Source organism: Mus caroli, chromosome 3 (assembly GCF_900094665.2).
Source record: "Mus caroli chromosome 3, CAROLI_EIJ_v1.1, whole genome shotgun sequence".
Lineage (NCBI taxonomy): Eukaryota > Metazoa > Chordata > Mammalia > Rodentia > Muridae > Mus > Mus caroli.
The window spans coordinates 57,651,913-57,665,921 of NC_034572.1; the positions used below are offsets into that span (position 1 = coordinate 57,651,913).

General features: G+C 36.2%; 1 protein-coding gene across 3 annotated transcripts in view; it reads left to right on the forward strand.

The window, feature by feature from the left end:
- Positions 1 to 14,009, forward strand: part of Gmps (guanine monophosphate synthase) — a 49,510-nt gene that overhangs the window by 22,272 nt on the left and 13,229 nt on the right. For all 3 annotated transcript variants that reach the window (XM_021157139.2, XM_021157142.2, XM_021157141.2), the window contains 8 exons: positions 550 to 647; positions 2,721 to 2,824; positions 5,224 to 5,417; positions 5,574 to 5,739; positions 8,254 to 8,405; positions 8,856 to 9,029; positions 11,941 to 12,046; positions 13,540 to 13,655. In XM_021157139.2, coding sequence (XP_021012798.1) covers positions 550 to 647; positions 2,721 to 2,824; positions 5,224 to 5,417; positions 5,574 to 5,739; positions 8,254 to 8,405; positions 8,856 to 9,029; positions 11,941 to 12,046; positions 13,540 to 13,655 — 1,110 coding nt within the window. The remainder of the gene's footprint in view (positions 1 to 549; positions 648 to 2,720; positions 2,825 to 5,223; positions 5,418 to 5,573; positions 5,740 to 8,253; positions 8,406 to 8,855; positions 9,030 to 11,940; positions 12,047 to 13,539; positions 13,656 to 14,009) is intronic.

Consider the following 14,009-nt stretch of genomic DNA (forward strand, 5'->3'; position numbering starts at 1 on the left):
AGGCCAGCCTGGTCTACAAAGTGAGTTCCAGGACAGCCAGGGCTATACAGAGAAACCCTGTCTCAAAAAAAAAAAGAAAAAAAGAAAAAAAAAAAAGAAAAATTTCTCTTTCTGTTTTCTTTTTGAGATAAGAGTCTCACTATGTAGCTCTGGCTGTCTTGGAACTCACCTATGTAGACCAAACATGGCCTGAGTTCACCTACCTTCACCTGCCTGTGCTTCCTGAGCTCTGGCATTAAGAGCATATGCTCCAGGACACCTGACCAGTTGTTTGTTTTTAATGTTAATTAAAGTACAACAAATGGAAAGCCTCTCAGTGTTTGTCAGAGATTAACCTCAGGTCAAATTCCTAGTGAAATTTTGTTATGAATTGATGCCTATTAACAATTTTATATACAGTAATAGTAGTTACCTACACACATTAAACACCTCTTTACTCATATTTATGGTACAAACAACATTTTGAAAGCAAAGGATATAAATAATTATTATTAGCATACGAACTTTTTTTTGATTCATAGTAACATTAATTTTTTTTTCTTTGAACAGATGATGAATAAAGTTTTTGGAGGCACTGTGCATAAAAAAAGTGTTAGAGAGGATGGAGTTTTCAACATTAGTATGGATAATACGTGTTCATTATTCAGGTATTATTTTTTAATTACATTTATTTAATTTTGGGTCCATCCATATGTGTATGCCACTGTGTGTGTGTGTGTGTGTGTGTGTGTGTGTGTGTGTGTAAATCAGGAAAGTTTGTGGGAGTTGGTTCTCTCCTTTTTCAGGCTTGGTGACAGATGCCTTCATCAGCCCAGCTATCTTGCTAGTCCCATGCATTTAATTTATATGTGTATTGAGTTTTTTGTTGTATTTATTTTTTGTGTCTATATACATGCCATTGGAGCATATGTTGAGGTCAGAGAATAACTGGAAATTAGATCTCTACTTCTACCATGTGGGTAGATCACAGGGATCAACTACTTCCTTTTCATAGTTAAATACCATTGCTTTCCTTTTTGTTTTTGCACTAGAGTTCCACCTTGCCTATTGTGTTGTGCTTATTTCTAGGTGTTTTTTGTGAACAGTTAGGCGATATGTATTTTCTGTCTTTTGAAAGATAAAATCAGTTTATATAATTATTTTTATATTAATGTAAAAGTTTATAGGATTTTTATTTAAGTATTCTGATTTTAATATCTCTTACTCTTAACCTGCTTGCCTGCCTTCCTCTGTGTGTGTATGTGTATGTGTGCATGTGTGTGTGTGTGTATATGTGTATGTGTATGTTTTCCATGTGTGTGCATACCATCTGAGATCAGAAGAGGGTGTTGGATCTCCTGGAGCTGGGGTTGTAAGTGGTTGTGAGTTCTCTGATATGGGTCCTGGGAACAGAATGACTCTAGAAGAGAGATAAGCGCTCTAAACCATGGAGGCATCACTCCAGCCAGCCTGATTATATAGTAACCTGCATCTTACTTATACTGAACAGATGGCTGTACAATAACAATGTCAGCATCATCATTACTAATGTGACAGTGAATTATTAAGTCATTGAAATATCTGTTTTAAAGATAAAATCTCAGAAATGAAATGTTGAAAATACAGTTTTATTATCTATAAGCTTTTTAGTGTAATTAGAGTACCAGTTTCATATATTCATCAGTTCAATTTTCAAGTTTTAAAATTATTCTGTGTGTGTGTGCGTGAGTGTGTGTGTGTGTGTGCTGTATGATGGGTATATGTTGTGTGTGTGTTTATGTGCGTTTTATGCACACATGTGCATACACATAGAAGTGACAGGAGAATGTTAGACACTATTCTACTACTCTCTGTCTTATCCTCTTGAGCCAAGTTCTCTGACTGAACCTGAAGCTAGACTGGCAGACAGGAAATACTTGCGACTTCTCTTGTGTTAGACCACAAGTTTGGGGTTACAGGTCCACATGTGGCTACAACTGGCTTTTTATGTGGATACTGGGGATTTGAACTTTTATGCTTGTGTTAAGCAAGTATTTTAAACCACTGAAATTTCTGAACAATCCCCTCGTTCTCAATTTTTATTAGTTGTCCTCCTTTCAGATTTAATATCTTTTATTAGCACTCTTTATAGTTATATATAAATTCTATGTTATATATATAAGTTATATATAAGTTCATATATAAATTCTATGTAAATTCTTAAAGTGTTCCATTACTATACAGCTTTTACCTCCTGAATCTTCCTAATCTACTATACAGCAAATTTGTATTTCTAAACAAAATAATTGTTATAGTTAGGATTTCTATTTCTGTGATGAAACACCATGATCAAAGAAACTTAGGGAGGAAAGGATTTATTTAGCTTATTTATTCTTAGTCAGGACATGAACTCAAGCAGGGCTGGGACCTATAGGCAGGAGCTAATGTACAGGCCATGGAGGGGTGCTGCCTACTGGCTGACTCTTCATGGCTTACTCAGCCTGTTTCCTTATACACCTCAGGGCCACCAGCCCAGGGAGACACCGCTCATAATGGGTCATCTCCAGTTAATCAAATTAAGAAAGTGTCCTACAAATTTCCCTACAGCCTAAATCTTAGGGAGGCATTTTCTCAGTTGAGGCTCCCATCTCTGATTATTGTAGCTTGTATCAAGCTGTTATAAAACTAGACAGTTCATTGACCTATCAATCATGGTTTTCCTTGAGATATTAGTGTGTAAATTTTACTTTTTTTATGTTTAGGGGCCTGCAGAAGGAAGAAATTGTTTTACTTACACATGGAGACAGTGTAGACAAAGTTGCTGATGGATTCAAAGTTGTAGCACGTTCTGGGAACATTGTGGCAGGTAAAAATTCAGATTTCATTAAAACTTTTCATAGTGATTATGATTCTATATGAGATATTCTTAAATTTTCACTTAAAATTTTTACTTTGCTTTGGTTTTTTTTTTTTTTTTTTGGTTTTTCGAGAAAGGGTTTCTCTGTGTAGCCNTGGCTGTCCTGGNACTCACTNTGTAGACCAGGCTGGCCTCGAACTCAGAAATCCGCCTGCCTCTGCCTCCCGAGTGCTGGGATTAAAGGCGTGCGCCACCACGCCCGGCTGCTTTGTTTTTTAAAACATGTATTGTGCCTGTGGGTCAGAGGACTGCTACAGGGTTCTTTCCTTCCTATGTGGATCGCATTAGGTTCAGGTTTGGTACCAAGTGCCTTTACCCATTGAATTGTGTTGTGGGTATGGTTTTTTTTTTCATAGCTGTTGTAAATGTGGTAACTTAATGTAGTAACATTACTAACCAAGGAAATTATTCAGAGTTTACGTAAGGCTTTAAAATACTTAACTTAAAAAATAAAATTCACACGATTAAATTAATACATATGAATGTATGTGTATCTAAATATGTGCTCAAGGAGGTGAGAATGTTATGGGTTCTCGGAAGCTGAGCTGCAGGCAGTTTTGAGCTGTCTGATGTATATTCTGGTAATCAGGGGAGAAAAAGTAAAGTTTAGAGCAGGGTGGTAGAAGTGCTAGTCTTATCTTTGGATTGTAATAATGCTCCTAGCGGAGAGACAGAGATTTGCCAATGGATTGAGTGTGGAATAGCAAAGGTAAAACAACCAAGTTTTAAATACTGGATTTTTAATTTTTTTTTATTTTTTTGTCTGAGTAACATATGGGTGGAATTTCTATTTACCTAATGGTAAAAACTTCAGGGGTTTCGGGTTTCATATGAAATTCAGGGTGTTTTTATTAAATAACATCAAAATAAAGGTATCCAGGTAAGCAGTTATACATCTTGATTTCAGCAGAGAAAACTAGGCTGGAGGTATACTGATGGGTTGACGTATGGAATATTAGGTTTGTGAGAATGTGAGATTTAAGGCCTGAGTTCTGGCAGATTCTATATGTAGAGATAGGCCAGGTGAAGAGGGACTAGCAATGATGAGTGAGAAGCAGCAAATAGTGAATAAGTAAACTGAGAGTGGTATCCTGGAAGACACATAAAGTATAAAGTGCCTCAGATCTTGAGCCTCCCAGGCATGAGCTATAAGAGTTGAGACAAATTTCTTGATCCATGAACCAAAAAATAAGGATAATGGTGCCCATGTAAATCCGCTAGCTCAGCACCCATTGCTTAACTATTTAAGCACACTTATTAAACATAAGAATTTGTTAAACTCTTTGGTCAAGTATGTGCAATCATGTAGTAAATATCCCCAATCTGAATACCTGAAATTGTTCACAATCCAAAACTACTTGATTACTAACAAATATCACAATTGCAAATTCTTTAAGTGTCTCCAAATGACAAAGCATGGCTATTACCAAGTCCAGTTAGGTGAACCAATGAATTTCCCTGGGGTTACTACAGGAATATGAGTGAGAGGTTACTTGTAGGAACAGAAATGACTCAGACAACCTTATTACCAAAGCCTACCACAACATGGGTGACAGTTCACAGAGCTGGGAACCTGGAACACTTGGCGCTACTTGTTGGCATCTTAACAGGTTGGAGAGTATCTATCTATTCTAGGTGCCAAAATAGGTCTAAACCTCTTCCAGGCAGCCCAGCTGCTTTCTGTTTCTTCCAGGCAGCTGGGCTGCTCTTGGTCTTCTTTGTAGTGCAGCTTCTCCCATCCTAGAGGGACTCTAGTGAATCTGGTCAATTTCAGGAACTTCCAGAAGCTATTTGAATTGTTCGTTTACCTTTCTGCTTAAGGAGCTTCCTAGTATGCAATGTTTCAATCTTGAAAACTGTTACACTATTGACAACTTAAAACACTTCTGAGTAGGGCTATTCAACCTGCATTTGTCCTTACTGGAACTGGAAAGAAAATATTAGAAAATAGTGAAAACGTTTGTGGTATGAAGGTTTTTTAATGTTGGGCATTAGAGAATGCTAAGTATATGTGGAAGTCATGTAGGACTGAGAACCAAAATTGAGGTTTTTTTTTTTTTCCTATATTAAATAGATGAAAAATCAAAGTAATGATAGAGAAATAAGAATCTAGTGAAATAGTCTCTGCTCTGTCCTAAACCTCTTTTTTTTTTTTTTTTTTGCTGTATACTGTATAAAGATTATAGTAACATAGCTTTTTATGTATTTTCTTTCTCTGTAATTAAAAGTTGAATAGGGCATATACATTTAACATTTATAGAGAAAGATTTTGAGGAATGGAGAATGGATTGTGAATATTAGTTGTATCTTCACCATAAAGTTGCTTTGTGATTGTTTTTCCCATGAAGGTATAGCCAATGAATCTAAAAAGCTATATGGTGTACAGTTCCACCCTGAAGTTGGCCTTACAGAAAATGGGAAGGTAATACTGAAGAATTTCCTGTATGATATAGCTGGATGCAGTGGGAACTTTACTGTGCAGAACCGAGAACTTGAATGCATTCGAGAGATTAAAGAGAAAGTAGGAACATCAAAAGTGTTGGTAAGTGTTTGATCTAAGTCTACAGACTTAGGTCAGAAATATTGATTAGCCCTGACAACTGACAGACTGCATATATAGTTTGTGTGTTGCATCCCCTCAGAGTCTCTTGTTTGTTTATTCTGCTTGATTTTCTTTTTCTCTTCATTTTATTTACAGGTTTTACTCAGTGGTGGTGTAGATTCAACTGTTTGTACAGCTTTGCTAAATCGTGCTTTGAACCAAGATCAAGTCATTGCTGTACACATTGATAATGGCTTTATGAGAAAACGAGAAAGCCAATCTGTTGAAGAGGCCCTCAAAAAGCTTGGAATTCAAGTCAAAGGTATTAATTTATCATGGAGAAGTTGATTCTTACCTGGGGTTATTTCTTCAAGCTGTGTGATTTAGTTCAGTTCAGTATTATAAATGTAGTTTTCTCTAAAACCTAAAGGCTAAATATGCCTTTTAGTTCATATTCATAAATTTTTTGTTCATTGACTATTATACTAATAATATACTGAACTTGTAAGTTGCCATTTTACATTTACTATTCTGTCCTCAAAAATCTCCCCCAAATCTGTCCTCTCACAATATTCTTTATGCAAGTGAGCATCTACTATAAATACAGGTTGTATTTAATCAAGCTCATACAAAGAGAGTAGATTAAAAGTCTAGAATTATTAAGACTTGTTTGTTGTATGCACCTGTAATCCTAGCTCTTAGAAGACCAAGGAAAGAGAATTGTTTGCTACCAGGAGTTTGGAATTAGCTTAGGCAACATTGTCCAGACTAAAGGCAAGCCATGTAGGCAGCTCAATTGATAAAGTGCTTCCCACAGAAGCATGAGCATCTGAATTTCTATTTAGAACACATGTAAAAATCCAAATGTGTCCGTATGCCTATCATCACCCAAACTAGGAAGATGTAGACTGATGAATCCTTGGGGTCTGCTGGCCAGCCCATCTGGCTCAACTAGTTAGCTCCATGTTTAGTAAGAGCTATGCTGAGGAAGACACATGATGTCTGTTGTGTAGGTCAGTGCTTGCAGACACACAAAATTTAAAAAAAAAAGACATCCTCAGTTACTATTGATTTAAAGGGCAGTGATAATCACTAATATACTTACTTTAACTGATGACTACAATGATGAAATGATATAATAGATTAAAAGTACAGTTGGACACAGTTTAATTGGTGCTGAAAGGCTGAGTATAATGATGACTCCTACATAAGCACTTTCCTTTTTGAAGCAAGACTAAAAGCAAAGGCATAAACAGTTACAGTGATGAAGGTGGAAGGAATAAGGAAACAGTTCAAAGAACACTAGAGAGTAAAATTCGGGTTTCTGAGGAGGATTCTCTGATAAGCTAATTAACTTTGAAGGGTCCTTAGTGCTTACAGGGACCTAGCAGTGTCTTCACTTGTCTGACTATTTGGAATTTACAAATTACAAAATTTAATCTTCTTTCTCTGTATGAGCTTGATTGCAAAACAATCTGTATTTGTAGAAAGGCTTAGATACTAACTTGCATAAGTGAATATCTTATATAAGTAAGTTTACAAATTTTCAAATATATGTACACACACACATATTTGTTGTGACTGTCTCTGTTTATGGGGTTTACTGTGAACGTTTTGAGGTCAGGATAAGAAAAAGTTGGCCTAGAGATGCCTTTAGTTTTAGTTTACTAGTGTTTGTAATAACCATTTTTGCATTTTTTGTGTAGTTACATTTTTTTCTAAGGTAACTTTCAGAGTAGAGAAACTTCAATGGGACAAAAACTTGGACCAATAGAATGGAGGATATCAAAGTCTTGGGCCTAAAGTGGGAAGGAAGCTAGTAGGAAATACGCTATTTGGCCGGCAGACTTCTAGGGGAGGCTCAGGAAGTGGGAACATTGGATTTTGGGAGAAATAGGTCACTGGGTTTGCCTAAAGCAGGGAATATTTGAAAACATGAGAAGCAGATTCTTTTCCTTAATGCAGAGGGAGCTACTTCTGTCCTCACGCTGAGGAAGCATTTTTTTACTAAGAGACCTTGGACTAACAACACTGCACCAGGCATAGTTGAGGTTACAGACTGTACAGTAGGAACAGAACTAAGTGACATTAAACAGTGATTCCTTCTTTCTATCCCTTGCCCAGTTTAACTGTACAAATATTGATGGGTAGGAGCTTGTGGGTAACTGATCAGGTTAGGAGAAGGAACAACAGGTATTTGATGGACCCTGATTGAAACATCCAGCTACTTCATCATCTCATGGTGAAGTTTACTAGTATTAATGCTTTATTACCAAATAGTGGTGTTAGTGTTTTGTCTTTAGATGCTTCTCATTTTTGATAGTGCTAGGAATCAAACCCACAGCCTTCTAGGCATACACTTTGCAAGTGAAGTACCATGGTTATTTGTTCTTATAATAATAAATAAAAGGATACCTACGTAATTTTAAATGCATAGATACAAGTTTGGAAGAATCACTGTGCTGGTCTGCGGGGTTTTCTGTAGAGGAACTACTGCTTTTGACTGTCTTGGGCGATATAGGATATCCAATAAATATAAATATATTGGATTCTTCTAGTGCAACACTGACCAGAGAGAAAGCAACTAGCACTGTTGGCAGGCAGGTTTGCGGCCTCATATCTAAATGTCACAGAGGTTCTGAATAAACTCAGAGATCTCCATCTCTCGACCTGACTTGTTACTGCTGGTTTATTGCTGGGTTGTTTGAACACATGGGAAAATAAAAATGTAAGGGACATCAAATGGTGGGTTTGCCTTGGTTTTCTTTCTATACTTTGACTTACTTACGATTTAAAGAAATATAATAGTTTAAAATACTTCTCTGATCTTTTCCAGTAATAAATGCTGCTCATTCCTTCTACAATGGAACAACTACTCTACCAATCTCAGATGAAGACAGGACCCCACGGAAAAGAATTAGCAAAACATTAAATATGACAACAAGTCCTGAGGAGAAAAGAAAAATTATTGGTGATACTTTCGTTAAGGTACCTTTCTTTTAATATGGATAATGTATACTGTCTTATGTCTGTTTTAGTGTGTTTTTATTATTATCATATCACATAACAAACTTTGCTAATTCTGTTTTACTTTTGAATATGCACTGTGTGTGTGTGTGTGTCCTGTGGACAGGTAGACACTGTTTTGGTTTAATAGGTATGCATGTTGCTAAGCTGCTGTTCTAGCCTTTGGGATGGTCCTTTCTGCTGGCACTGCACTTCTGTTGGGTTTACTAGTGACCATATTTTAGGTAATGTCGAAGGGAATGCTCACATACATGTTTTAATCTCATGCAATGTACAATGTTTTCAGAAATTTATTTTTGTGAGTTTGATGGATCTATTTTCCTGGTTGGTACTTTAGAAAGAATCAAATTTAATTGAAACTTTGTTGAAAGATTGATTTCTCAGAAAACTGTTCTGCTCTTGTGGTAACAGATTGCCAATGAAGTAATTGGAGAAATGAGTCTGAAGCCTGAGGAGGTTTTTCTTGCCCAAGGCACTTTACGGCCTGATCTAATCGAAAGTGCATCCCTTGTTGCCAGTGGCAAAGCTGAACTCATCAAAACCCACCACAACGACACAGAACTTATCAGGAAGTTAAGGGAAGAGGTAAAGGCTTGTGAGAACTTTTCCGTAAAGTATGTCCATGCAACATTTACTATTCTTCCATCCTTTTTTCTTTCTTCTCAGTACTTTGAAGGTTGAGTAACCATTACCACAAACTAATTGTAGAACATTTATATTACCCTCAAAAGGAATGCAGTGCATCTTGTACTCATTAGCAGCTCTTCATTCTAACTGCTTCCCACATCTCCTGTCAACCCTAGACAAACTAGCCACTGTTTTTCTCTTTTTTTCAATTTACTTTTGGAGACATGATATCTGTTTGTATTCCTGGCTGGCTGACCTGGAACTTGCTTTGTAGATAGGCTGGCCTCAAACTCACAGATCTGCCTGCCTCTGCCTCCCACATGCTGGGATTAAAGGCCATCATTCCCTTCAGACTACTAATTTCTGCTTTTGTAGTTTTCCTGGACACCTTGTTTAACTTTATCACCAGTACCTGGGCTTTTGTAATTGACTTTTTTGCTTTGTTTTTAAAAAGATGATCTCAAGTAATGTGTGTCTTTGACTTGTTACACAGCCAAGGCTGACCTTGGTGATCCTCTAGCTTCTACCTACTCTGAGTGCTGTGATTACAGACAAGGTCTACTATGCTCATCTTAAGTTCTTACATATTTTCAAGGCTCATCTATGGTGTAATGTATATTAGAACTTACTCCTTTTTATAGCTAAATAGTATTCCATTGTATACATATTTTTGCAATTTTCAGTTGGACATTTCCTGTGTGGGCTGTTAGAAATGACATTATAAATATTGGTTACAAATTCTTGTAAAGTTGCCTTTTCCTCTAGTGGATACCTAGGTATAGTATTGCTAGAATAGCACACAGTGGTGCTGCATTGCTGTAAACCTATCACTTAGGAAGTTAGACTATCATGGTCTTTCAGCTACATACCAAGTGAAAATCCAAGATGATAGATGAACCTTTTTCAAAAACAAAACATAATTCCTAAATTTCATGCCTCTTTAACATTTTGATTTTTTGAAAGACTGTTGTCCAAAATGTTCAATTCATACATTCTCACTTGGTTTCCATTTCCCATATCTTATCCAGACTTACCTGCCTTTTAAAAAATCACTGTATAAAACATAAAATAAATTCTCCCATCTGGAATAGAATAGTAGAATCTGTAACTTTCTCTGCTTGCAGAATTGAAACTTACCCATTAAACACATTCCAACTGCCCTTCAATTTTTAATTCTATTTGACTCCCTTATATACTTGCTTGATACAAGTGGTATCATACAAACATGACTTCCCTTTATTCTGTTTTCAGTAGTGTCTTGTTCTTTCTAGCTTATTTCATACTTAGCATGATGTCCTTGAAGTTTTAAGGTTATATTATGTGATCTGATTCCCTTCTTTTCAAATGCTAAGTAATAGAACGGTGCATTCTGGATACTACATTTTGTTTATCTAATTATTCATCACTGGACATTTGTGATACATCTATGCTTTGAACATTGTGAGTTTTGCTATGAATGTAGGTATATATTTATGCTTCAAGAATCCTTTCAGTTCTTCAGTATACATACTTAGAAGTAAGATTACTGTTCTGTTTTTTTTCTAGTCTGTTTTTAATTTTCTTTTGTGGAAAGTACATGCTATCTCGCATAGCAGTTGCAGCATTCTACTTTTTAACCAAAGTACCACAGGAGTTCTGGCTTTTGTGTGTTCACTGTTTTGTATTTGTGTTTAGTAGCTATCCTAATAGCTATGCCATTGTCCCCTTGAAAAGTAGTATCTCTGTTATTCTTTGTCCTTTGAGACAGGATCTCCATATGTTTCTTGAAGTTATTGTCCTTTTACCTTCCCAGCACTGTTCTAGCAGGTGTGCAAGCACTGCTATGCTAAGATCAGTGTGGTTTTGATTTTTGTTTCCCTATAGTAATGTCTAGAATCTTTTCAGATGCTTATTGGTGATTTGTTTATTATAGAGAAATGACTGTTCATACCCTTTGCTCATATACTGAGTTTTAATTTGATATTTTTTGTTGGGGCTGGAAAAATGTTTCTGCAGTTAAGAACACTTGGCTGCTTTCCTAGGACTGGAGTTGAATTCCCAACACCTGCAAGGCAGCTCACAATCCACTATAATTCCAGTTCCAGGGTTCTGATGGGCATGCAAATGGGGTGTGTGTGTGTGTGTGTATATATATATATATATATATATATATATATATATATATATATGCAGATAAAGTACTTATGCACATGAAATATATACATTTATTTATTTCTTACCATGACTTATCATTTTATTTTTTTGATACTGTTTAGAAAGTTTTGTTTTGTTGTCTTTTTTTAGACATGCACTCTGCATAGACTAGTGTAGACCTAGAACTCATAGAGTTCTGGCTGCCTCTGCATTCCCACCACTAGGGTTAAAGGTGTTTACCACCACACCCAGTTCATTTGGACTCATTAGCATGACCATTATTTTTTCTAATTGCCTTCTTTGTGTCCAGTGAGAAATAGTTGAGAGCTGATGGGTCTCTCCATTTTCTTTTTTTTTCTTCATTTTTGTGTGTGTGTGTGTGTATGTGTTTGTGTCTTTGTGTATGTTTGTGCATCATGTGTGTGCCTGTTGCCAGTGGAGGTTAGAAAGAGGGTATTGGATCCCGTAGAACTGACCTCATAGATGATTGTATGCATGCTGAGAATTGATGCTGCATCCTCTGGAAGAAAGGAGCCAGGGCTCTTAAACAGTGAGACATCTCTCCAGCACCAGAGTTTGTTTTTCTTTATAAGACTTGTAAGGATTGTACTTAAAATGTGTTTCAACAAAGATTATGAATGCCACTGAATAGTAATCTAATTCCTTCTAAGCCTCATAGGAGAAAATATCTTAAGTGATAGTCTACTTTTTTCATTGGTCCCTTATTTTCTTATAGGGAAAAGTAATAGAACCTCTGAAAGATTTTCATAAAGATGAAGTCAGGATTTTAGGCAGAGAGCTTGACCTGCCAGAAGAATTGGTTTCCAGGCATCCTTTTCCAGGTAAAAACATATCTGGGTTTTGTTTGTTGGTAGACGGTCATGTGGATTCGGTTTAGACCATTCTGAATCGTTTCTCTTCTTAGGGAATATGTGACATGACAAAGGGAGAGGGTGACAGGGAACACATTCTTTGGAGTGCCTACTCTATTTGTGACTCATTCTCTTTTTTGGTTGTATTTAGATACTATATGATTCCTGGGAGTCTAGCATATAGCATTGCTTCCAGATGAGGAGGTGGAGCATAAAGATATTTTAATTACATTTGCACATAATTCTTAATTATAGATCTAGGATTTTTATACCATGAGTACTGTGTGTATTTATCATGTATTCCATGGAAAAAAGAGAATTAAGTCTTCATTTCTCCTCTTCTGTTTTTTTAAAGATAGGGTCTCTTGAAAAATGGTTCTCTTAAAAAATAATAAGATTCCTCTCACTCCCACCTCCAGGTTGCTTTGGATGTTCTGAGTTCATGCATTCGAGGCCAGCCTGGTCTACAGAGTGATTCCAGGACAGCCAGAGCTACACTGGGGGGGGGGGGGCGAAAGAAAAAACCCTGGATGTTTATTCTAAAACTAGTAATGAGACTGAGGACAACTAATTGGAATATGATTTTCATTTTGCTTCTAGACACCTCAAGGGATTTCTTTTTTTCATATTATAGTAAAGCAGCAGATCTTGTGCATGCCTTTTTTTCTTTTTAGTTTTCTGTGAGGTTTATTTTGTTTGCATGTGTTTTTGCCTGCATGTGTGTGTGTTCTCCATGGGCATGCCAGGTGCCTAAAGAAGTCGGAAGAGTGCATCAGAGCCCCTGAGATGCATAGTGCTGGCAACTGAAACAGTATTCTTAACTACTGAGCGGTCTCTGTATCCTGCTGTTTGTTTATTTACTTGCTTGCTTACTTACTTACTTTATGACTATTACGTATTTGGTAAATAAAAGTGCTAGCTCACAGGTTTGCATTAAACTATTTTCACTTTTATATTTTAATTTTAAATAGCCTATGAGATAAGATGGTTCGTTATATTTTTTACATTTGTGTATGATAGAGAATTCCCTCAAGAGATTATCAATAAATTACCACATATAGTATGAATTAAAATATTTCTTGGAACAGTTTTGTGAGAATACATATATTAGTCAATTTGGATGGGAAATTAATACATATATTTAAAATTAAATACCTAGTATTCACTTGTTTGGTTTAGTTTTAGATTGAGCCTCATGTCCTTTTACATACCATTGACTACCAAAGAGCTATATTTTCAGCTTTGAAATTTAGACTGCTAAGAATCAGTGGTAGACTATTTGCTAGCATGCATGATGCCCTGGGTTTGAGTTCTAACACTAAAATAAAAAGAAGAAAACAGAACATTATGTGATGGCAGTTAGATCCTAATTTTATAAGGGTTTTATGTTTTAGAGATAGTATCAGTTTTCTACTAACATTGTAACTATAGATTTTATGTTCAAAATTATTTTTGTTATTTAGGTCCTGGCCTGGCAATCAGAGTAATATGTGCTGAAGAACCTTATATTTGTAAAGACTTCCCTGAAACCAACAATATTTTGAAAATAGTAGCTGATTTTTCTGCAAGTGTTAAGAAGGTAATAAATGATTTGACATATCTAGTCAATACATTATACAAAATAGATTGCTGTTGTATTAATGTTTTAAAATTTATTTATTTTGTGTTTGAAAATTCAGAACAATCCATTTGCAATGACTGTGTAGAAATCCTGACGCAGAAACTACTAGGTAGATTTGTCTGTATAAGTAAACAAGACTGCATATCTCCTGTCTGTAAAAGTTCCAGATAAGCTGCATAAGATGGTCTTTCATAGGCATGGTAAGAAAGCAAGTCAGAGCCGGGCGTGGTGGCGCACGCCTTTAATCCCAGCACTCGGGAGGCAGAGGCAGGCGGATTTCTGAGTTCGAGGCCAGCCTGGTCTACAAAGTGA